The following is a 22,778-nucleotide window of genomic DNA, read 5'->3' as shown; positions in this document are numbered from 1 at the left end:
AGGCCCAGGAAGGGAGGCACTTGGCCAAGACCACCCTGCGGTGGGCTGTGCTTGGGTCTCCCCTGCAGGAGGTGTTCCCACTACAACCCCCCCCCCAAAGGCTTTGATTGGGGAGCCCTGTTCTCTGCACACGTGAGAGAAGGGAAATGTGGTGTGGTGCAGGGTGCTGGAGGGGGCCCTAATAAGTGAAGGAATAGATGAAGCTCTGAAGCCTGTGACAACTGATGGGGGAGAAACCAGCCCGAAGGGCTCCGATGGTGACAGGGCAGGAGACCTATTTCTGAGAACTGGTGTCGCCTCCACCGTTGCCTTATTGGACTTTCTCAAGCAAGGGTCATTTAGAACTAAATTAGTAGAAATTAAGTAACATTAAACATTCATTTCCTCAGTGCACTAGCCCCTTTTCAATTGCTCTAAGCCACATGGGGCTGGTGTGACGACACAGGACAGAGAACATTCCCACCAGGGAAGAAGGTTCTGTGTGGATGGTGCTGCCGCAGGCATGTTGCAGATTGAATCTCACTAAAAAAAACATTTTCCTGAGTGTCATTAATGCTTTTTTGCTGTAGAAAATTCAACAAGGAAACAAGCACAGGTGGTCCCTCTGAGTTAGTCTTTGACATGTGCTTTAAGTCTTTATTATTTTTGTTGTTGTTTTTAAAGATTTATTTTATTTATGCATACAGGAGCTGGGTGTAGGCCAGAGATGTGGGGTGGGGGTGGGGGGTTGAGAGGATTCATCAGAGACAGAGTGGGGAACAGAACAGGCACACTGAGGGGAGCAGTGGGCGAGACAGGAGAGGTCTGCTGCGCCATGTCGGTCAGCTCCCTGGACAGGGATTGAACTGCTGGACAGTGCTGTAGATAGCTTGATAGCACTGAGACTTAACCCCTTGTGCCACCAGGGAGGCCACTTCTGTGACTTCTAATCCCAGGAGACACCAGGGATGCAGACTTAGGCCTGACTGGGGGCAGGAGGCCCATCTTGCCCCTCAGCTCAGACCCGGGTGACAGCCAGGGCTGGCATCTTTGGGTAGCGACCTGGAGTTACCCTGGCTGTCCTCGGGCTGCTGGGGCCCTGAGGTAGGTGGGGTGCTGGACAGGCCTGCTAGGTGAGAGCAGGTTTGGAAGGAGGTTTAGGAAGGGTGGGGAGGGAGGGTGTGCCTCTTAGGTTGAGGTGTGAGCCCCAGAACGGGGCACGCCTCCAGTTTCCTCTGCCCTGCCAGACAGGGCAGGGCAGCTTCTCTCACAAGCTAGACCTCAGCAGGGCTCCGCTGTGTGACCACCTCAAGCCCTAAGCAGGGAGTGAGAGGAGCCAGACACTCTCCCTCTCAATATCCATCCAGTGCCAACTCACTAGCCCTGCTCTGCTGGGTGGTGGGCGAGAAGGGACAGGGAGCCAAATCCCAATTGCCCTAAGAGCTGAGAGGACAGGGGTGGGGAACATGTCTTCACATGTCCAGCTGGCCAGAGGCCTGATCTCCCCTAGTCGCCTTCCCCAGAGGGAGCAGGAGCAGACAATGCCCATGAGTGACTCACCAGTGAGCCATCTTCCCATCCCCACCCCTCTGGACCAACCCAGGACAGCCCAGCTTGTCCTCAAAGTGGGCTGGAGACCAGCCTTCCTCAGCCACCAGCTTCCGCTCTCCTCACCAGCTCTGCTCCTTGCTCCCGCAGCGCCACATCAGGGTCCCTGGAGGAAGGGGCTTGAGGACAGAGTGTCTTGGGTACAGAGGCCACTGGGGCCCCAGTCTGGCTCACTCTCACCTGTTCTGCCCCTGCTCCCCTCCACAAAGCACCACCCCCACTTCCAGAGTCCCGGGGGAGATGTGCTCATTGTCATTTCTTCATCTCCTTCTGGAACAGAACTTGGACTGTGTAATTTATTTCCTTCTGCAAGACCAAATATTCGCTCCATATGGGACAGAACTCACTACTAGAAAGTATCTCCTTTGACTGAATTACTTCCTACTTCCCTGCAAATCTACTAGGCTACACTTCAAGAATTTAAGGCTCACTCCCAATCCCCATCGACTCTATAATTCTTTGCTCTGAGCCAAACACCCTCAGTTCTTCTAGTTGTTCTTCCTAAGATAAGGTTTCAAGACTTTTTGACAGTTTGGCTTGTATCCTCTGAAAACATTTCCACTTGTCCAAGTTCTTTTCAGAACATGGTGTCTCGGGAGGGCCTTGTGCTTCCGCCAAGGTTGAGCGTGCATAGAGTGACAGTAACTGCACTCCTGCACTGGGCACCCCAGCTGTGCTGTTTTGCTCACTGCTCAGTACTTGGGGTCAGCAAGTCCCTCCTGAAGGTATGCGGCTTAGGCACAGGTGCCAGACTTGGCTATTCGAGGTCAGTATTTAAGTTTCTAAGAACTTCTTGCTCCCTAAAAACCCAGAATTGGGCCTCCCCTGGTGGCAAGGGTTAAGACGCAATCTATGAAGCTGTCCACAGCCTCTGCTGTGCCGGTTCCATCCTGGCCGGCCGGCGAGGGTCCCACATGGCACGGCAGACCTCTCCTGTCTCGCCCGCTGCTCCCCTCAGCAGTGTACTTCGATCAGTCTGCCTGTTCTGCACCCCACTCTGCCTCTGGTGAATCCTCTTATCCCTGAATCTCTGGCTTGTACCTCAGCTCTTGAATGCATAAATAAATAAATCTTTTTTAAAAAAAAAAAAAAAGACTGATTTCAGACCCTGCTCATATACCATGAGTCACTCTCTGAACCCTCTAAGGCTGGCCCCAGAGGCTGGAGCTCTGGGCTCAACTTCATATCTCACCAGGCCCAGGCAATTGGGGCCCATCCGCGTTTGCGTGATAAATTCTAGATACCAGGAAGGATGAACTGTCTCCTCCACTTGTTCTGTGACTTCCAGCAAGCCCCCAAACCAGCTCCCACCCCTAAAACCCCAGTCCCTTCCCCCACTCATTAACTAGAGCCAAAAATGGCCTTAGGGAACCCTCTGGAGAAGCATCTGACAGCTTCCCAGTTTGCCATGGTTGAGCAAGGTAACTCAGGAAAGCAAACACTTGTTTTTATGTCTTTGTCTTTCCCTAAGCCAGTTACTTCCCTTTGCGCCTAACAGTTGACAAAGAGTTCTGTGCAGAGAAAGGGTCCCAAGCGTGAGTCTGGCTCTGTCTGCAGCAGTGGGCTGAGTCTGTCCTCCCGGTCGGCAGCCCCATCGGGGTTGGGGCCAGCCGGACAGGAGGCTCAGGCTGATAGTGAGTTGCCGCTCAGGTCTTCAATTAGGAAATCTCATGACAATGGATTCATGCATTCTTTTTTTTTTAATTTTAAATTTTATTTATGCATACAAGAACTGGAGTGTAGGCCAGAGGTGGGGGGTTGGGGGGTGAGAGGATTCACCAGAGACAGAGTGGGGAGCAGAACAGGTGGATCTACTGAAACACACTGCTGAGAGGAGCAGCAGGTGAGACAGGAGAGGTCTGCTGTGCCATGTGGGTCAGCTCCCTGGCCGGGCGGGGATCAAACTCATGCCCTAGTGGCTGGTGACAGCTTGATAGTGCTGAGACCTAGCCCCTGAGTCGCCAGGGAGGCCCAATTCATGACTTCTTATTGGTTTTATGCTTCTGTCTCCTCCATTGGACTCCCAGCCTCTGGAGGGCAGAACCACATTTTATTCAACTTAGGATTCACAGGCTTGGTACAAGGCAAGTTCATAATACATGTTCCATCCGTTCTAAAGAAAAATAAAGGCAGCCTCCCGCTAGTCTTATTTCTGAGGCACCGCTAACTTTCTTGATGGAAAGAGCTTCTTGGGGTCCCCCGGATGGCTGGGAGGAGGCCCTGTTGTGAGCCCTTTCTCCTTCAACGCTCTTAGCTGGTGGGAAGGGCTTCTCCTTGGGCTGGTCCAAAGGCCTGTTCTTTGTTTCTGTTTATTCCAGCCCCAAATAGAATCTTAGGTTTTCCTGCCACCTGGCCTGAAGGCCCACCCAGACTCGAGACTTACCTCGAGGCTCTGACAGCCCAGGCCCTGGTGCAACCACAGCTATTATTAGCAGTGTTGCTATTAAAAAGGGGGAAGTGCTTGCAGGGGAGCCAGTGACTTCACTGCCATGTGGTTTTGACATCCTGCAGAGACGTCAGTCCTCCCGGACCCCCATCTACCCGTCACCCTCCAGTGTCACTTCCCCCTTTTTAATAGCAACACTGCTACAACACACTATATTTTGCTTTCTGCTTCTTCCTCTGGCCCGCTGGGTTTCTTAGGGGTGGGGTGAGTCTTGGGCCCAGCTGGGAGGGATGGGAGTTGTTTGTCCCCACCTGTGACTCCAGCCCTGAGTTCAGGGTCTCAAACTCATCCCCCTTCCTGCACAGGGGTCCTCTCTCCTTTCCTGGGTCAGACTCCCCCATCTGATATGAGCTCTTCCAACTTAGGTCTCCCCTGCTGTCAGAGTTGCCAACTTTAGGGAAAAAAATTTAAATTGGAATTTCAGGGGCCTCCATGGTGGTTCAAGGGGTTAAGTGTCTGTACTATGAAGCTATCTGCAGCCACTGCAGCACAAGTTTGATCCCTGACCAGGGAGCTGACCCACATGGCGCAGCAGCCCTCTCCTGACTCACCGGCTGCTCCCCTCAGCAGTGTATTTCAGTAGATCTGCCTGTTGTGTTCCCCACTCTGTCTCTGGTGAATCCTCCCCCCCACCCCACCTCTGGCCTGCACCCCAGTTCTTATATGCATAAATAAATAAATCTTAAAAAAAAAGATGGACTTTCAGCTGAACAACAATACTTTTTCTTAGTTCAGCATGTCCCCAGCAATATTATACTACAAAACAATTTGTTGTTTATCTGAAATTCAAATTTATCTGGGCAGGCTGTATTTTTTCTGGCTATCCTACCTGATGTACCTTTCTCACTGGAACAGTAGCTTTCCAATGTTTGGACTCAGATCCCCTTATGCTCTTAAAAATTACTAATGACATTCAAAGAGCTTTTATGTGATGAGCGGCTAGCTACCATATTAGAAATTAAGACAACTCAAGGTATATTTAGTAATTTATTTTAAAATAACAGTTTAAAAAATAGCAGTAACAAGTCACTACTTATTTATATAAACAAAACTTTTTTTTATCGATATAGCTATATTTTCTAAAATAAAAATAGTTACTGATAAGAGTGGCATTTACTGGACATTTTTTGAAAATATCTTTAAGATTTGGTTTAAGAAGGGGCCTCCCTGGTGGCCTAGGGGTTAAGCCCCAGTGCTACCACCTCAGAGGGCTGAGTTAGATCCCCGGCCAGGCGTAGCAGACTTCTCAGGTCTCGCCCTTTGCTCCCCTCAGCAGTGTGTTTCAGTCAATATGCCTGTTCTGCTCCCCATTCTGTCTCTGGTGAATCCTCTCACATCCCACACCTCTGGCCTACACCCCAGTTCTACGTAAAATAAATAAAAATCATACAATAAAGGACTAATTCTTTTAAAAAAAAAAGATTAGACTTAAGGAAAGAGAGATAGATTCTTTGAAAGATTCAAAAAAATTTTAAATGGTGGTAAAAAAGACATCATATAAAATCAACCATCCTAGCCACATGCGGTGCTCGGGTAGGGTGGCAAGCACACTCATGTCGGGCTTGCACAGGCTCTGTCACCCCAAAGTGCAGTTGGTTATAATATCACGCACCCTGGAAAATTCCACAGTACATGCATGAGAGAATGCAAGTGAAAAGGCAAGTGATGTTTTCATATTATTAGTAAAAGAGTTGGACCTCATTGTACTCTCTGAAAGCATTTGAGGACGTTCCCAGGGGTCCCAAGGGTCCCAGAGCAATACCAGAGCCCTGGGTGGGAATCAGCTCCAGCTCCTGTGCCTCTTCGATTAATTTGGGGTGGAGCTGGTATGACCCTGCACATATAATATGATTCCAAGCTGGTTCTTATATCTTGTCTTTTTTTTTTTTTTTGAGATTTATTTTATTTATTTATGCATACAAGAGCAGGGTTGCAGGCCAGAGGTGGGTGTGTGTGTGTAAGCAGATTCAACAGAGACAGAGTGGGGAGTGGAACAGGTACATCTACTGAAATACACTGCTGAGAGGAGCAGCAGGCAAGACAGGAGAGGTCTGCTGTGCCATGTGGGTCAGCTCCCTGGCCGGGGATCGAACTCATGCCCCAGTGGCTGGTGACAGCTCAAGGTCCTGGGCAGGGGATACAGCTTGTAAACTAGGCCAAGCTGACTGAGCTGAAAAAGAGGAGTTGCAACTCTCTTCATCTTGAAGCTTTAAAGAAGGTAAGCCCCTCCAAGAAGGGAGAACAGGATGGGCGAGACAAGGGAGAGCTCAGTCCCTTGGGGACAGAGTCTGGAGACCAGCCATTTGCTGCCCGCCTGCCCCCACCACGGCTATCCCTTATCCCTGCCTGTCTCTGCTCTTTCCTGCCCTGGCTGTTGTTTGCTGCACTGGCCGTGAAGCAGGACTGCTGGACTCTCACATTTCAGCTGAGTGGCCTGGAGTGAGACCCTGCCTCGGGGCCCACGTTCCTACGGTGAGCACCAACCCTGTGAGCAAACAGTGGAGACCCGAACAGACATTGGCCCACCCTTCTCCACCAGCTGTCCCCTCACAGCTAAGTCCAAGGGGCCTGGAGCAAATTAATACATTTTCTGAACCAGACACACACACACACACTTAGCACACTTTGCACTGTGCTGTTCATGATCATCCTGTAGGTGCCGATTAATAGTCTCAATTTTATTATATATAAATTCCTTGAGGGAGGAGACCATACCTTTATTGCTTTGGTATTTTCTATGGCACCTAGAACAATGGTAAGGTCTCAAAACATGTTGATGGGTTTATTAGGGGATGGGTTTGCACTGATTTAACGATCAGATTTCCCCTTTATAAGGTGCTGGGGCCAGGAAAGCAGGTGGAGGCCCTTTAGTAAACATTTATTGAATACCTGCTCTCATCCCTTGGGTTTTCCTTGGTGAGGTAAGCTGTACAAAGCGCATCACGTGTTGTATCATTAATCCTTGCAGCTACATGACTGGTGAGTGTGGACTGTGAAAGTCACTCTCTAAGCAACTGCATTGTGTTCTGCCTAAAGAAAGGATGGGCATACCCCGAAGTTCATCTCCAGGCATCAAATATGTGTGTGTGGGTGCTTTCCAGAACTGTGCTGGGGAAAGGCATCCTGATGGCATCCAGCAGAGGAGAGGCTGGCACCTTCAGGAAGACCACAAGGCTTACCTCTGCTCTCCCAGCTTGCTCTGAAAAGACTTCCCGCTGAACTTGAGCTTTCCCTTGTGTGAAACTGCCAGCAGTCAGTGAACATGCTCATTAGCCAACCCAAAAATCGGTTGGTTTGACAGTAGTTACATTTTCATCAATGAATCGGCATCTGATTGTGCCTGTTCATCTTCTGGAGCTGTGTGTTGGCCCCTAAACCTCCTAAGACTATTGACAAGAAGGCTCTGGAAAAGCAAATGGAGGCCCTCAACTGTGAAGGCCTCAAGGGAGACTCTTGTGGGGCTAGTGGGCTCTCCCCAGGCACCACCTGGTCTCTCCAGTGAGTGGCTTTTCCATCCATGGAGGACTGGGTGGTGGGCAGGGAGGCAGAGCAAGGCCGGGGCCCCTTCTTGGAGAGGGTCTCCGCCTGAGCTGCTGACTTGCTGCAGGCATGAAGAGGTGCGCCACCAGCTGGCACCGCCAGACAGAGCAGGGTTCACAGGCAGGGTCAGAGACGCTGCGCCAGGGCCAGCCAGGCTGGAGGGTGATTCAGAATCCAGTGGGGGAGCTTCGAAAGGTTACTGCAGGCTCTCCCTGGATGGTCAGGTGGTCAGGTGGTCAGTCTGTCTGCCGTGGCTGATGTCCAGAGCCCCAGGCCACGCTGCCTGGAGGGGCTTGAGGTGACAGCAGTGAGACAAGGGAGGAGGCGGTGTTGGCTGGGCCCTGGGCACCAAAGCCGAGTCAATCATTTCCACCCGGAAACTGGGCTTTGGTCTCCTAGAATGGGAAACTCCTGACCGGCAGTGTCTGTTTATCAGGGAAGCTGAGTCAGACTCCAGCCTCTGTCCTAAGAAGCTCTGCCATATCTAGAATTCCATAGGTCAGAGCTAACCCTCCACAGGTCTTCCTTTTCTCGGGGGAATTCCTTTGGGGGGTGGGGGGGGAGGAGAGAATGGCCCTTTCTGGGAAACTGAAACCTGAAATCAGGGTCTGCCCATTTATGGACTTGAAGCCCCCTCCCCCACCCCATGACTCACAGCTCAGCGTGACCTAAATGCCCCAGAGGGGAGAGGGTGACGAAGGACAGACAGGTGGGATTAGATCTGGAAGAAGGCTGGAGGCCAGGTAGGGAAGAAAAGACTGAAAAACATGAGGAATTCCTTTGCAAAGCAGCCAATGAAGGCTGCTTCTTTTAGAGCTCTAAGGAGCCAGAGAAAGAGAAATGCTTTGTACCCCGGAGGGAAGCTGTGGGCCCCAAGGTGTCAAGCCCCTTAGAGGTCAGTTAAAGCCCTCACTTGGAGTAAATTCTCAAGTGTCTGTGAGCAGAGGCCCAGCCCATGCCAGGTTCATCAAAGGCAGGTTCCTAGACCCTCAGTGGGTTGTGCGTAGGCTCCCCCCCTTGTTCTGAAACACAGGGAGAGAACTTGGAATTAGAAGCCTGCTCACTCTCTGGGTGCCTGGGTTGTCCAGGTCTTTCTTGTCCCCTCTGCCTATTGAGAGGTAGAGTCCGGCCCATGAGTGACACTTCAATATCCTTATAAAGTCCGTGAAAGCTTCTGAAGATGGGGAGCCATGGAGTGCCAAGCTGCAGGGCCTTGAGGTCTTCTAGCAGAGCCCCCCACAGTGCAGAGGGGGAAACTAAGTCTCAGCAAAGCTCAACTGTACCAAAGACCATTTCCTCATCCAACCCCAACTCTCCCTTACTTAACAGAGAGCCCTGGTCTTTCTCAGTTGATCAACCAGTCAAAGCTGCCCACCTTGGGCATCCCAAGTGGTGTAGGGTTTAGGTCTCAGCGCTATCACTTCTATGGCCTGATATGGCCAACAGACCTCTCCTGTCTCCCCGCTGCTCCCCTCAGCAGTGTATTTCAGGAAATCCTCCTGTTCTACTCCCCACTCTGTCTCTGGTGAATCCTCTCACTCCCCCCCCCAACACACCTCTGACCTATACCCCAGTTCTACCCAAAAACCAAAAAACAAAACCACCCCTCTCCCAGCTCAATAGCCTCCTTTTAAACTCTTAAGTTTCCACAAGTAGCTGATCAGCTCTGAAATAACTGCTTTCCTGTCCAATAAAACCTGAAAAACTCAGGGACTTTGGGGACCATCTAGTCTGATTTTCCACCCAGAGCAGCTATTCCTTCTAGTACCAGCTCCTAGGTGTCTGTCTCCAGTTCACATCTCTCCCAAATTCCTCCCTCATCTCTTCTCTTCCTGGAGATGTAAGTGCTGCCCAGCCGCCCCCACCCCTGCACCTGCAGCCTCCCAGGCCCAGCTCCTGGACCTTCAAGTCCTTCAGGCCAAACATCATATGTTCAACCTCCCCAGGGGCTATTTTTATTTTTATTTTTTTTTAAGATTTTATTTATTTTATTTATACAAGCAGTGGGTACAGTCAGAAGCGCGGGAGGGTGAGAGAATTCACCAGAGCCAGAGCAGGGAGCAGAGCAGGCAGAAGGACCGAAATACACTGCTGAGGGGAGCAGCGGGCGGCAGGAGAGGTCTGCGCGCCATGTGGGACCCTCCTCCGGTGGCCGGGGAGCAGCGGGGGATCGAACTGGTGCCGCAGAGGCCGCGGGCAGCTTGGCAACCCGTTGCTCAACAGCTGCGCCACCCGGGAGGCCCCAGGGGCTATTTTTAACAAGCAGTTAGAGGAATTAAAAAAAAACCCTTAGTCAGATGTGCTTACTTCCTTTCTCCAAAACATGCCTCTAGTTCACTCAGAATAAGAGCCATGGTCCTGTGATAGGCGCCCCAGCCCCCCAGGCCATCCTCAACTTGGTCCCTTCCCTCTCTTGCCCCTATCTATGCTCTCTCTCCTCTCACTGCTCCTGCTGCCATTGTTTTAGAACTTGCCTTACCTGCTCCCACCTTAAAGGTCTTGGGATTGGCTGTTCCTGCCTTCTGGAAGTGACTCCAATTGTCCCCATAGTTAGCACCTTTCCTTATTTAGTTTTAAGATTTATTTATTTATGCATACAAGAAGTGGGGTGTAGTCCAGAGGTACAATGCGGGGGAGATGAGAGGATTCACCAGAGACAGAGTGGGGAGCAGAACAGGCAGATCTACTGAAATACACTGCTGAGGAGAGCAGCTGGTGAGACTGGAGAGGTCTGCTGGGCCATGTGGGTCAGCTCCCTGGCCCCAACTTGTGCTGCAGTGGCTGGCAATAGCGCTGTCTTTAACCCCTGTGCCACCAGGGAGGCTCCTCCTTATTTAGATTTTTATAGACATGCATCCTGGTGGGTGAGATTTTTTTTTTTAAGATTTATTTATTTATTTATGCATATAAGAGCTGGGGTACAGGCCAGAGATGCAGGATATGAGAGGATCCACCAGAGACAGAGTGGGGTACAGAACAGGCAGATTGACTGAGGGGAGCTGCAGGCGTGACGAGAGGTCTGCTGTGCCATGTGGGTTTCTCCCTTTCTGGCCGGGGATTGAACTCGTGTTGCAGGGGCTGCGGATAGCTTCGTTGTGCGAATAGCTTCCTTGTGTGATACCTTAACCCCTTGCGCCACCAGGGAGGCCCTGATGGGTGAGATTTTCTCTGATCACCCTATTTAGGTAGCTCCCCTGTCCCCTTCATCCCTGCACCCATGCCCCTTTCCCTAATAGTATGCTACATAAATTAGGTACTTATTATACTCACTGCTTCATCTATTCCCCACCCCCCACCCCATGCCCTGAGAACAACCCAGAGCCTAGCACAGAGTACACTGTGGGCACTTAGGAAATAAATACTTATTGAAGGAGTGAATGAAACATCACACAGGTGATGGCTGGTCAAGCAGAATTCAGCATTTCAGTGGCCCTCACCACTGGCTGCGGTCCTGCTCTGAGTCATGAGCCTAGGAGACCACTGCCTTTTCAGAAGACCGCCCTGTTTTCTGGCGCTCCCCCCTGCCCCCCACATATCCTTTTCTGCTTAAAAATGTCCAGGTCCTTTAGCTAATCCTTTGTCCTGAATCCATGTTGGTCTTCAGTCTTTAAGATCTGACTGGGGGCTATGGGTCACTCTTTAGACCATGCCTCGTGGGACAGCAGGGTGCTTACCTAGCAGTGCAAGCTGCAGGGGTGACTGCTCCCCACATATCTGACTCTCCATTTCCCTTCACTGGATCCTACCAGGGGGAGGCCCATGCAGCCAGCTGGTTGGGGTACAGGGAGCCGTGAAGGAGTGCTCTTGAGGGTGGCATAAGCTAACAGGCTAGGGGCTCCCGTTCTAACACAGGACGACCCTGTGAGGTTGACCCCATCAGGGACAACCTGGGTGGACTTGCCCCTGGAAAGGGCTGAGGACGGAGGAATCTGACCAAGTCATTTTTAATCTTGGTCTCAGAAGGTTCTTTCCAGACTCCTAAAGTTGCCCCTGGTCGTGTTGTCTGGGGTTATTCACATTCCAAAGGCCCGCTGATGCGGCACTAAACGTTCCTGCAGCTCCAGCCTTCTCCCCTGGGGCCCAGCGTCATCCCTCTGAGCCTGCTTTCAGGAATGTTTTTGGAATGAAGCATCTTGGCAGGTGAGGGGAAAGGCCATGAGCCTGGGCTCCAAAGCAGCCTAGGTCTCTATCCTTACCTAAGATGCTCCCTTCCCAGCCAGTTTCTCCTTCTCCATCAGGCTCCCCACATCCACTCCCTCTCCTGCTTCCCCATCCAGCCCCCCACTGGGAAGAGGTTAAACAAACAGATCACAAAGAGGACAAAGATTGCAAACACCTGTGTTCTTCCCAGAACTCAGCCCCTCCCTGCTGGGATCTACCGATGGGCCACCGACCTCCCTCCAGCCCTCCCAGTTCCAGATCTGGTCATCCTTCTGTAACAGGGTGGTCCTCAGGAAAGGGGGGGCTGTCCCTCTCCCTACCCTGTAACACTTCTGCTGTGACCTCCCTAACCCACACCAGCCCCCTACTTCAGCTTCTCCCTGCTCCCTATCACCCTCTTTGGGGGTGTGGAGATGAGGGGAGGACGTTTTGGGCAGCGGGATATTCCTTGTGCCTGGAAGAGTGTCTCAGAAAGGACCTGTAGTTCCTTTCACTGATGGCGCTTTCTCCTAATTCTCCAGTCTAATCCAGTTCAAAGGAGTCCCTCCCCCACCCCTGCTAAGACTTGACAGGGTGCAGATCTGAAATTGAGGTCTGGTTCTCCCGCTTGGTAGCTGGGCAAGTTACTAAATGTTTTGGAGTTTCCATTTCTTCTGCTGTAACTTGAGAATAATAAAAATTGTACAGAACTGAGCATTAAATGAGATGACACATTCACACATAAGCGCTTAATAAAGGTAGGACCTGGCCTTGTCTCCTAAGTTGCAATTCTTTCAAACACCTTCAAAATTCCCCTCAAAAGCATCTAAGCTGTCAAATATTTCTCTACTGGATTGGATTGTTTCTTCACACGTGCCAGCTGGCCCTCCAGTCTGCTGCCTCCTTGAGACTGAGACCTCACTGGGCACCAGGGATGTGCCACCACCTCTGTGTTCCGCTGAGCGCAGCCCACAACAGGGCCTGACTCCTGGGTTCAGCGACTACATGAGCACAGCCCACTACACAGCTGAACACCTCAGAGCCTGCATGCATTTTAACCCCATAATTGCCGTGGGTTACCCATCTCTTTCCCAGACTCAGTGACTGCCATTTCCCCGGATGCAGGGAGAAAAGGTCTGGAAGCTCCACCTGGGCAGGTACCTATGGCTGGCCGGCTGGTGGAAGACCTGGCTGACGGAGGGACCAGTGGGGAGCTAGAAGCGGCCAGAACTGGAATCCTTAGGGGGCCTCAGACACAGAAGCCGGTAAGGGCGTGGGGGAGGGAGACTGCTTGGAGCGGAGCCAGCCGGTTGCCTGCCTGCCCTTTGTCCTTATTCTCCTTTTCATCCTTGGCCTCAGAGTCCGGGAGTTTCTCAATGGAGCAGGCGCTGGAGAATGCTCTGCAGGGGGTGAGAGGGACGGCCCGCGAGGGGGGAGGGCATTCCAGGCATTCCTTCCTTCTTTCAGGACTCCGGCTGTGGGAGCAGAGGGGGAGCAGCGACCCAGCGCTAGAGGAAAGGGGTTTTCTTTGGAGGGAGAGAATAAAGGCCTTGGGGGTGTCTTCAGAGCAGGAGGGGACAGAGTTGGCTGGGGGAGGGGTAGGAGAAGAGGGGGAGAAGGGTGGAGGCCCGGCTCGTCGTCGCCAAAGCCTGTGCTCCCTTTGGGAAAGGCTGAAGCGCGAGCTGGGACTCCAGTCCAGGGCTCGTGCACCTGTGTGCGCTTAACAGGGCCAGGGCAGAACTGCAGATGGGTGCCACGGGGGCCTCTGGGAGCTGAGACGGGTTTGGGGTCGTTGTGTTCTGTTTTTATGAGGCGCATTCTCTATTTCCCACCCTTGGCAGCCCGGGAGCCGTGTTTCAAGACCTGAGCCCCAGACACCGAGGAGACTGTTTCTCAGTCACTGTTCTGGTTTTTAATGGAGTGGTTCTGTCTGGTCGCAGAGGCAGGGTAGGGGAGCATCAGGCAGAAGGACCAGGGCAAGGAGTGGGGGAGCCAGAGACCCCTGCCGACCATGCAGCAGGGCCTGTGGATCCACAGAAGACCCCCTTCTCCCTGGTCAGTAGGGGATCATTGCAAAAATACTTCTCTGTTCACAGAACTTAGAAATCACGGTGAATTCACCCAGAACGTTACTGGAAACAGCAATTTTTTTTTTTTTTTTTTTACAAAAAAAACCCCACGCAGTTGAAAACATAAAAATAAATAAGGACATTCTAGGGCCCTGGAAGCCCAGAGAAATAGATACATCCATTCTCAGTAGCAGGAGCAGCTTGGAGGCCAGAGTTCAGTGTCTTTGAGGTTCAAGGTGGGATCTCGGGAAATCTGGGCCCCTGGAGATGTAGTTCAATAGCAGCCTGAGCCTTTTCAAGTCTTCTAGATTCAAAGCAGCAGCTGGAGGAGGCTTGTGCCCAGTTTGGAGCATGGGAAAGGGGGAAGAACCTTTGAGGAAACAGAGGTGTGTTCTCTTACTGCTAGGATAAATAAGGCAGGGGCACACCCTAGGAGACCACTCTCAGGGTGCCCAGGCACAGAAGGGGTGCCCTATTCCAGTGTTAGTGGTCAGTGGGGGTGGGGGTGTATATGTGAAAAGCTTCTAGCCTCTCCCTGGCAGGAAGCCACTTGGCATCTCCCACAAGACTTACTCATCAACACCAGCAGGGCCCTGGACAGGATCTGTGGAGCTTAACCTGGCCTCGGTGGGGGCCTTCATTCAGCAGCCTCTCTCCTCCTTTCCCCTCTGTCTTCTTGGCTCCGTAGGGAACCAGCCACTGAAGACACTGAACCCTCAATGCACTTCACTCGCCACTTCCCACATCCAGCCCTCCTCAGGACTCAACCGCAAACCATCCCAGCTTTCTGCAGCTTTCTGCACTGGGATGCTGGCCCTAGGAGGAGGGAAGCAGACATCTCCCCTGAGGGTGCAGCCAGGTGCATCTTAGAGCCTGCCCCAGGGTGGGGGCCACCCTCCCCAGCTCAGCTGAGCTTCGAGTAGACCCCCAGGGCTTGTCGGTAGGCCTCTGTCACCTCCTGGCAGTCCACTAGGGAAAAGCAGCTAACCCCTCCCGGGTCCTGTCGCCAGCGTCTCAGGCCTCTGCTTCCAGGACCCTCTGAGGGGGGCTCCTCAAAGCCCATTAGGTTGTCCACAGACACACAGCCCCGCAGCAGGGGGTCGGGGAACCGTTCGGGCAAGTCCAGCTGGTCAAAGGACTCAGAGGACAGGATGCTGTCCTCACTCACAGCCCCTGAGGGGCGGCTGGCCCGGGCTGGAGGGCGGGGTGAGGCTAGTCCATCCAAGGAGCCGAAGACGGTGGGGGCGTTCAGCTCCAGGGCTGTGCGGGAGAACTTGCCATTGTGTTTCAGGATGCCCTTGCGATGGAGCAGCCCTGGAGCTGGGGGGGGTTTCTGTTCCACGGAGTCCCCAGTCACAAACACGTCACCTGCGTCCAAGAGCTCCCCAGACTCACTGGGTTCAGGAGAAGAGTAGTAGCCAGACTCCCGTTGCCGAGACTTCTTGAGGATGCCCTTCTTGGGGAGCAGGGGGGCGGCCTGTCCCGGGCCTGCAGGGTCTGAGCCTTGCTCAGGGTCCTCCCCGGCCTTCTCCGAAGAGGCCGATGCCTTCTTCTTGAGAATGCCCTTTGGCAGCTTGAGGTTGCCCTTGCCTGGACGAGGGGCAGTGTCCTCAGTCATGTCTGCCTGGAGAGACTGGGCCATGTCATTTTCTTTGCGGGACTTCTTGAGGGAATGCTCGCGTTCCAGGCTGGGCACTGCGCTCCCCCCTCCCGGTGCATGCTGCCTGAAGAAGCTGCAGACCTTGGCCCCGTTCTCCAGGAGGGGGCGGGAGGACCGCCGGAGCCAGTCAGCCATGGAGATCCGGCTGGAGTCGCCGCTCTGGTGGCCTCCCTCCTGCAGTGCCTCTTGCTCCCCCACACGCGTGGCGTAGCCCCAGTTGACCCACCAGTGGCTCACCACATCCTCTAGGGTGGCCCGGCGGGTGGGGTTCACCATTAACAGCCACCGGATCAGGCCACAGGCATCTGGAAGACAGAAGACAGGGTCTCAGTTTGCGGCTGAGAGACTGGGCAGCCCCTGCCACTCGCTCACCCTGTGTGGCTGCAGCTGTTCCCACCAGGGCTGCGCGTACCGCTGCCCAGGACAGCGCCCCTCTCCCCATTCCTGGACTCGGCCGCCATTTCCTCGTCGCCCCACAGCCCTTCAGGACCCGTGGGGACTAGAGCCCTTTCATTGTCCTTGAATGTGAGCTGTTTTCTCCTCCCTTCAATTAAAATGCAACCCTCTGAAGGCAGAGGCTGTTTGGGGGAAGCTATCTGCACACCCCGCCTCCGCCTGCCCTCACAGATGTGATGGGACAACAGCAGAGGGACAGGAGGAGGCTGTAGCAAAGGGGATCTAAGTTAGACCTCAGGAAGCACTTCCCAAATATAATAAGCTCTTCCTTTCCCTTCCCAGAGAGGCCCCCTCCCTCCTCAGAGGTCACAAGGGAAACTGGGGGTTTCCCAGGAGGGGGTGATCAGATCTACTATGGCTTTGTGGTGGGGGGTGCCCTCTGACTTCAGTGCCACCATTTCATTCCTGCCTCAGGACCTGCATGAGACGCCCATGCCTCGCACTCACCAGAGGGTTTAGGCGGCTCCCGGTAGGCCCCATTGCTGATCTGTCTCACCAGCGTCTTGTGGTCCTGCCCATCAAAGGGCATGGTGCCATGCACCAGGATGTACAGGAGGACACCCAGGGACCAGCTGTCCACCTGAGCAGGAGAGGAGGGTCAGTGGGGACGCCTCAGGTTGGTAGGCATCCAGCCTCACCTGAACCCCCAAAGAAAGGGGTACATGCTGGATAGCCCAGAGACCAGAGAGAGCATCGAGGCCCACCTCCAGGTTAGTACACAGGGGCATAGGGGTGACACTGCAGGAGGGGAGGGTGTTGTCCATCACTCCTGCGGGAGGGGAGCCACAAGCACTAGAGCAGTGTTGGGGTCTTGTGGGCCAGGATGGGGTGGTTGTGAGGACATCACCTCTCCAGGGAGGCTGAGTGGGTGCTGGGAAAGGACATGGGAAGTAGGAAGATGGGGGGGAGAGAGAACTAGTCTGGGGGTTGGAAATGCAAATTCCAGTTCCAGCTTTGCCACTCTTGGCTAGAGACCAAGGAAATCACTACTTTAGAGGGGAGGGTGAAGGCGGGGCGGGGGGGAGGTGAGGCTGAGTTCTGGGCTCTGAAAAAAGGGAAAAACTAGGAAACCAGCCCTGTCTCCCGGGGCTTGAGTCACAGCAGACGGCAGTCGGCAGGCGCACCCACCTCTGGGCCTGTGTAGGGCTTCCCGTTGATGATCTCGGGCGAGGCATAGAGGGGGCTCCCACAGAATGTCTGCAGGAACTTCCCTTGGTGGTAGAGATTGGAGAGGCCAAAGTCAGCGATCTGCAGGATTGGGTCAGACAGAGGCAGGGGTCACGCCAAGGCCCATGAGCTTCTGCGGTTCTTGGCCTACCCCCGCCCAGGACCCAGCGGGAAGGCAGGCGTCTCATGACCCTGACCCCTTGCTGGCACTGCAATAGAGCTCACACCCGCCTGAGAAGAAAGCGCTCGGAGGCTGCGTCCAGGAGGAGCACCTAGGCGGAGGCAGGGGAGCTCTGGCCCCTCCCTACTCCCAACCCCTTGCAGATGCTGTCCTCTCCAGGACGCTCTCTCCTGACCACACACACCCTCCCGATGCAGCAGGCCCACCTCCCTGGGGTGGGGTGTCATTTGCCTCCCACGCTGCTCCCTGAGCTGACCTCTTCGCCCCTGTCTCCTGCAGCCCAGGTGTGACCTATAGGTGGGACTCAGGGGACACTGACTGAAGGAAGGGTCTGTGAGCCAGTCCCAGTAGCCACACGAGGCTCAAGCTGCCCTTCCCAGCAAAGGGCCCATGTCTGTGCCCATACCCGGCAGCACCCGGTGGCAAGAGCATGGGTTCCCACTGTAGCTGAGGAGCAGTAATGAAGCCAGAACCAAGACTGGGGCCATGGGGTTGCCCAGGAGGAGAACCTTCTTACAGGAATCCCTGAGACATCTCATGCTGAGGGCTTAGGGGTCCCAACCCCAACTTCTTGCTTCCTGGAGAGACCCTTTCCCTGACCATGCGTGGCTCAAGGCTGAGGTCAATGCCCTGGGGTTCCCAACCTCTGACCCCAGAAGGGGTCATGTGTGCCCAGGGTGGTGCTCGTGAAACTGGCTCCATAGTTTATGGCTTTATTGGCCTCTTATCAAGCGGTTACTGGGCAAAGCCCATAACAAAGCAGAGGGCTGGGGCAGGTAGGGAAGTCCGTGCCTGTCCAAGTTCTATGGGTTTATAGAGGCCAGCACCCCTCCCCCTTGCAAGCATCAAAGCCAGCCCCACCTGCTCCGGGAAATGGCTGGATGAGGGGAATAAACTCGGTCAGGGGCACCTCAGGGCACAGGTCAGAGGCCTCCGGAGAAGGGACTGTGTTGTGGGCTTAGGAGATTCTGAGGGCCTGAGTACAGAGTCAGTCTTCCCAGGTACTGCAGGGGGCCAGAGCCTCCCCAGGTACTGCAGGGGTCAGCCCTGGCCATTTGTCCTTCCAGCCCTGAGAGCTGAGTTCATGAACTTCTCAGACCTAAAGGAACCATGCGGGCATGGGAACTCAGCAATGGGCATGGGAACTCAGCAGCTGCAGAAGCTGAAGCGTGTGGTTTGGGGAACTCCCTAGTCAGAGCCGATTAAAGTGCCAGCATGTGTACTTGTGAGGAGGCCTCGGGCGATGGCCTCTCCTGGCCAGTCTTGAGGTTGTGAGCACAAGCTGACACAAGGCCAAGACTGCTGTCCACCTTGTGACGTCAGAGCTCTGGTCTGGGAGTCAGCTGACCTTACCTAGCCCAGGCTCAGCTTCTTGCTAGCCACGGCAGCTTGTGCAGGCCCCCCTACTGAGGCCTCAGTGTTCCATCTATAAAAGAAGGCACCGGAATGGCTACAAGTTTAAACTTTGCTTAACTCTTCTGCAACCCCCAAGGGCTTACTTGACAAGGGACAGGGCAGAAAGACCGGCCAGGGGTGGGGAGCACCTGGAAACAAGAAGTGGGGCTCACCTTGATATTTCCATTGGCATCCAAGAGGATGTTCTCCAGCTTGAGATCCCGGTGCACCACCCCATTCTGAAAGAGGGAGGGGTGAGGGTCAGGGAAAGGTCACCAAGGAGGGAAGGGGATGGGGACCTAGTCTGGAAAGTGGGGTAAACACAAGAGGGGCAAGAGGGGTGGGCACAGGTATGCTAGGAACACCTGTCCTTATTGTCTCCCAGTGTGACAGATCATAGAACCCTCTAGCCCTGGCAAAGCCAGAGTGGCCGTTTCCTGGGTGGAGAGCCCAAGTTGCACCTGGCCTCTGCTTCTGTCTCCCTGAGTGAGCCTGCACAAGTCACGGGCTGTCTCTGGAGTCCCAGGAACCCCCCAGCCAGCGGCGCCCTGTGGGTGGGGGCTCACCTGGTGGCAATAGTGCACGGCCGAGACGATCTGCCGGAAGAAGTGGCGGGCGTCACGCTCGCTGAGCCGCGGCCGCTCGCTGATGTAGTCATACAGGTCACCCCGGCTGGCGTACTCCATGACGATCACCATCTTGCTGCTGTTCTCAAACACTGGAGCAGGACAAAGTAGAGCGTCAGGGCCTAGAAGACACTGCTCCCCCAGGCTGGGAGGCACGCACTCCTCCCAGCCCCCAACCTGGCAGGATGCCCCTCCAGGATGTGGGGATCAGGGTGGGAGGCCTTTGAAGTGCCTTTGAAGTGTCAGCAGCCACCAGGCAAAGCCAAAGCACCGGGCTCCCCTTTCCTCTCTTGAAGGTCAGGCTTTCGAGGATTCTTTTTTTTTTTTTTTTTTAAAGTACTTTTTTTTTTTTTAAAGATTTATTTATTTATTTATACAAGCACTGGGTACAGTCAGAAGCGCAGGAGGGTGAGAGAATTCACCAGAGCCAGAGCGGGGAGCAGAGCAGGCAGAAGGACCGAAGCACACTGCTGAGGGGAGCAGCGGGTGGCAGGAGAGGTCTGCGCGCCATGCGGGACCCTCCTCCAGTGGCCGGGGAGCAGCCGGGAATAGAACCGGCGCTGCAGAGGCTGCGGGCAGCTTCGCAACCCAGCGCTCAACCACTGCGCCACCAGGGAGGCCCCATTTCGAGGATTCTTAAAGTGATCCTGCACATGCCCAGGAAGGCAGCCCCAGCTCAGGGGGCATGAAAATTCAGACTCTACAGCAGCCCCCACTACCCTTGGCCTGCAACCAGGGGCAAATTCCATACATCCATGAGGATGCGGGTTTGGGGACTGAATCACTGCCTCATCACTCACTAGTTGGGTGACCTTGGCAAGTTATTCCACCATGGTGCCTCAGTTTCCTCACATGAAGAATGTAATAAATAATCACATAAATAAAGAAGGTAATAAATATAGGAAACTCACAAGGCTGGAGTAAGAAACAGACAGAAGTCAGTGAGAGCTGCGGGGCAGGCTGAGCAAACTGGCACCAGGTCTGACATCTAAGCAAGCACTCAGTGATTGGCGCCTACTGTTTAGACTTACTATAAGGCTCATGCACACACTTGAAAAATAAGACTTGGGGCCTCACTGGTGGTATAGGGATTCAAGTCTCAGCACTATCAAGCTATCGCCAGCCACTGCAGCACGAGTTTGATCCCCGGCCAGGGAACTGACCCACATGGTGCAGCAGACCTTTCTGTCTCGCCAGCTGCTCCCCTCAGCAGTGTATTTCAGTAGATCTGCCTGTTCTGCTCCCCACTCTGTCTCTGGTGAATCCTCTCACCCCCACTTCTCTGGCCTACACCCCAGTTTTTGTATGCATAAATAAATAAAATAAATCTTTTAAAAAATAATAAAATATCTGGTGATTAATTGACTGACTGGGCTCTTGGCAGTCAGCCTGCCCCAGCTGGCTCATCTCCACGCGTAGGAGGGCCCCATCTTGTGTCTCAGATCTTGTCTGGCCCCAAACCTCTGGAAAGGTAGGGAAGGGCCAGCTCACCAAACTGGCCCCTCAGCTGGGTGTGTCAGAGCACGTATGTCCATGACACTGCATCTTTGTGTCAAACGGGTCCTATGAGTCCAGCTCACCCAGCCAGCCCCAGAGCTATTGCTGTGTAAAATCTGTGAGAAGGCGCTCAGGGAGGAGGTTTCTTCCAAGAGGAGTTCCAGCTGCCAGACTGTTGGAGACATGGCCAGGAGGACTGTGCTTTTTCCCAGGGGCACACAAGCAAGTGGCCTTGATCCATACTGGCCCAGGCCCTTGGGGCTACCTCATTGAGACTAACCCAGTATCTTTGTGCCATGGAATTAGGGAGCAAGAGCCAGCTGGGGCACATTCTAGGAAACCCCTAGCTTAGAGGTCAGTGCCCAGGACTGGAGCCTCCTTTTCCCCCTCTTCCTGCATCTCCTGATGCCTGCTGCGGAGAGGGGGGTGTCCCTGGGGGCGCTCTGCTGGACACTCAGTGACCATGACCTCCCTGTTGCTGAATCTGAAGATTTAGGACAAACCACATCCTGGACTTCAAAGCTCAGTTTCTGGCCTTACTGGAGATATGGATGTGGGGGAAATCGCAGAGGCACACATGCACACACACATATACCCTGTCCAATCACCGATCTCAGCTCTGCCAGTGGCCCACTCTTCCCTGGGGGAAATACACACAGATCAATTAGCCTTCTCAGCTTCTTGCCTGGGCTCCTCATGGACCAGGCTCAGACCATAGGGCCTGGTCAGTGGCTTTGCTCTTGATCTAGGAAGAGAATCTGAAAGCTAAAACCTTTCTTACTTGCACCCTGCAACTTCAGACAGAGGCAAAGCCACAGGCGCTCTACCTTCCCTCCTGCTGCCTCTGCTACCCCTCATTTCCTGTCTAATTGCTATTATGTAAAGACCTGAAGCAGACAGGTGTGTGTGGGAGGAGGCTCCCCCTCTTTCCCTCCTCACCCTCTCTTGCTTGCTTTGTTGTCTGGGTCACAGGGACCAGGGCAGCTGGAGTGGAGAGCTAGCACTGATGTCAGAGGAGAGAAGGCTGAGATAGATGAGGAAGAGGCAGGAGCCAGCCCCTGGCAGAATGATTCAGAACGCAGGTCAGACTCTGGGAGGCCTGCTTCTTGGGATGTATGAAGGAGAACAGCACCCACACACCTGAGACAGGTGCAGGCCTATGTATATTTCGCCTCCCCCGGATTGCTAAGAATCCAGCGGGTTGGGGAGGTAGCATTCAAATATGGAAACCCTAACAATAACAACACAAAGCCCACACTCTGTTAGGTTCCTCCTCTGAGCCAAGCCATCCATGGCATTTAACTTGAACTTTGTGACTACCTGTGATGTGGGTGGGGTTATCAGGAACTGGGAACCTAAGCAGAAATGAAATTATTTGCCCAAACCCATACAGCTGGTTTCACTTCCAACTTTTGCCTGACTCTAGTGTCTATGTCCTTTTAGACTTCTTTGTGCCATCTGATCTGACTGCTCCTACACACACACACACACACACACACACACACACACACACACTCTTGTATACACTAATCCCACATGTGCACACCCATGCTCACAAGTGCACACTCACTCCCAGCTTCAACCACCCCCCCTCTGTACCTTCATGGATGGCAATGATGTGGGGGTGGTTAAGTGATGACATGATCTCAATCTCCCGCCGAATATTAATCAGATCTTGCTCATCCTTGATTTTGTCTTTCCGAATCAACTTGATGGCCACCTGGGAACAGAGAATGCAGGAAAATGAGAAAGCTCTAGCATGAAAAGTGCCCCGAGGACACTCAAGAGAGCCTTGAGTTCGCTGGGCTGCCTGAAGCGGCTGCATCTAGAGATGCAGGGTGGCGGAGAGGCTGGAGAGCGCCCTTTCTAGACAAGGCTTTCTCCTCTGTTGGGTGCAGTCTATAGCACAGAAAGGAAACGGGCTTCTTAACAAGGAAGCTGACAGACTGCATTCGCTAGGCCAGTGCTTTCTGGCTTACAAAGCAATGCAACTACACTTTGAGGACAAGGATGG

The 22,778-nt window shown here is 53.6% G+C and overlaps 1 protein-coding gene across 2 annotated transcripts; it reads right to left on the bottom strand.

The window, feature by feature from the left end:
- Nucleotides 1-14,686: 14,686 nt before the first annotated feature.
- On the bottom strand, nt 14,687-22,421 carry NUAK2 (NUAK family kinase 2; the record flags this gene model as incomplete). Of its 2 annotated transcripts, none has more annotated exons than XM_084246144.1 (6): nt 22,364-22,421; nt 19,208-19,389; nt 18,815-18,880; nt 17,027-17,146; nt 16,346-16,478; nt 14,687-15,747 (listed from the first exon to the last, which is right to left on the bottom strand). In XM_084246144.1, exons 1-6 carry the CDS (start codon nt 22,404-22,406, stop codon nt 14,687-14,689), a joined length of 1,605 nt encoding a protein of 534 aa, XP_084102270.1. In that variant the 5' UTR covers nt 22,407-22,421. The 2 variants fall into 2 exon arrangements, with proteins under 2 accessions (XP_084102270.1, XP_084102269.1); XM_084246143.1 differs by having other exon boundaries at nt 19,208-19,359.
- Nucleotides 22,422-22,778: the final 357 nt, after the last annotated feature.

The sequence above is a fragment of the Talpa europaea genome (assembly GCF_964194135.1).
Source record: "Talpa europaea genome assembly, chromosome: 10".
Taxonomy (NCBI): domain Eukaryota; kingdom Metazoa; phylum Chordata; class Mammalia; order Eulipotyphla; family Talpidae; genus Talpa; species Talpa europaea.
This window is presented reverse-complemented; position numbering and strand designations above follow the sequence as displayed.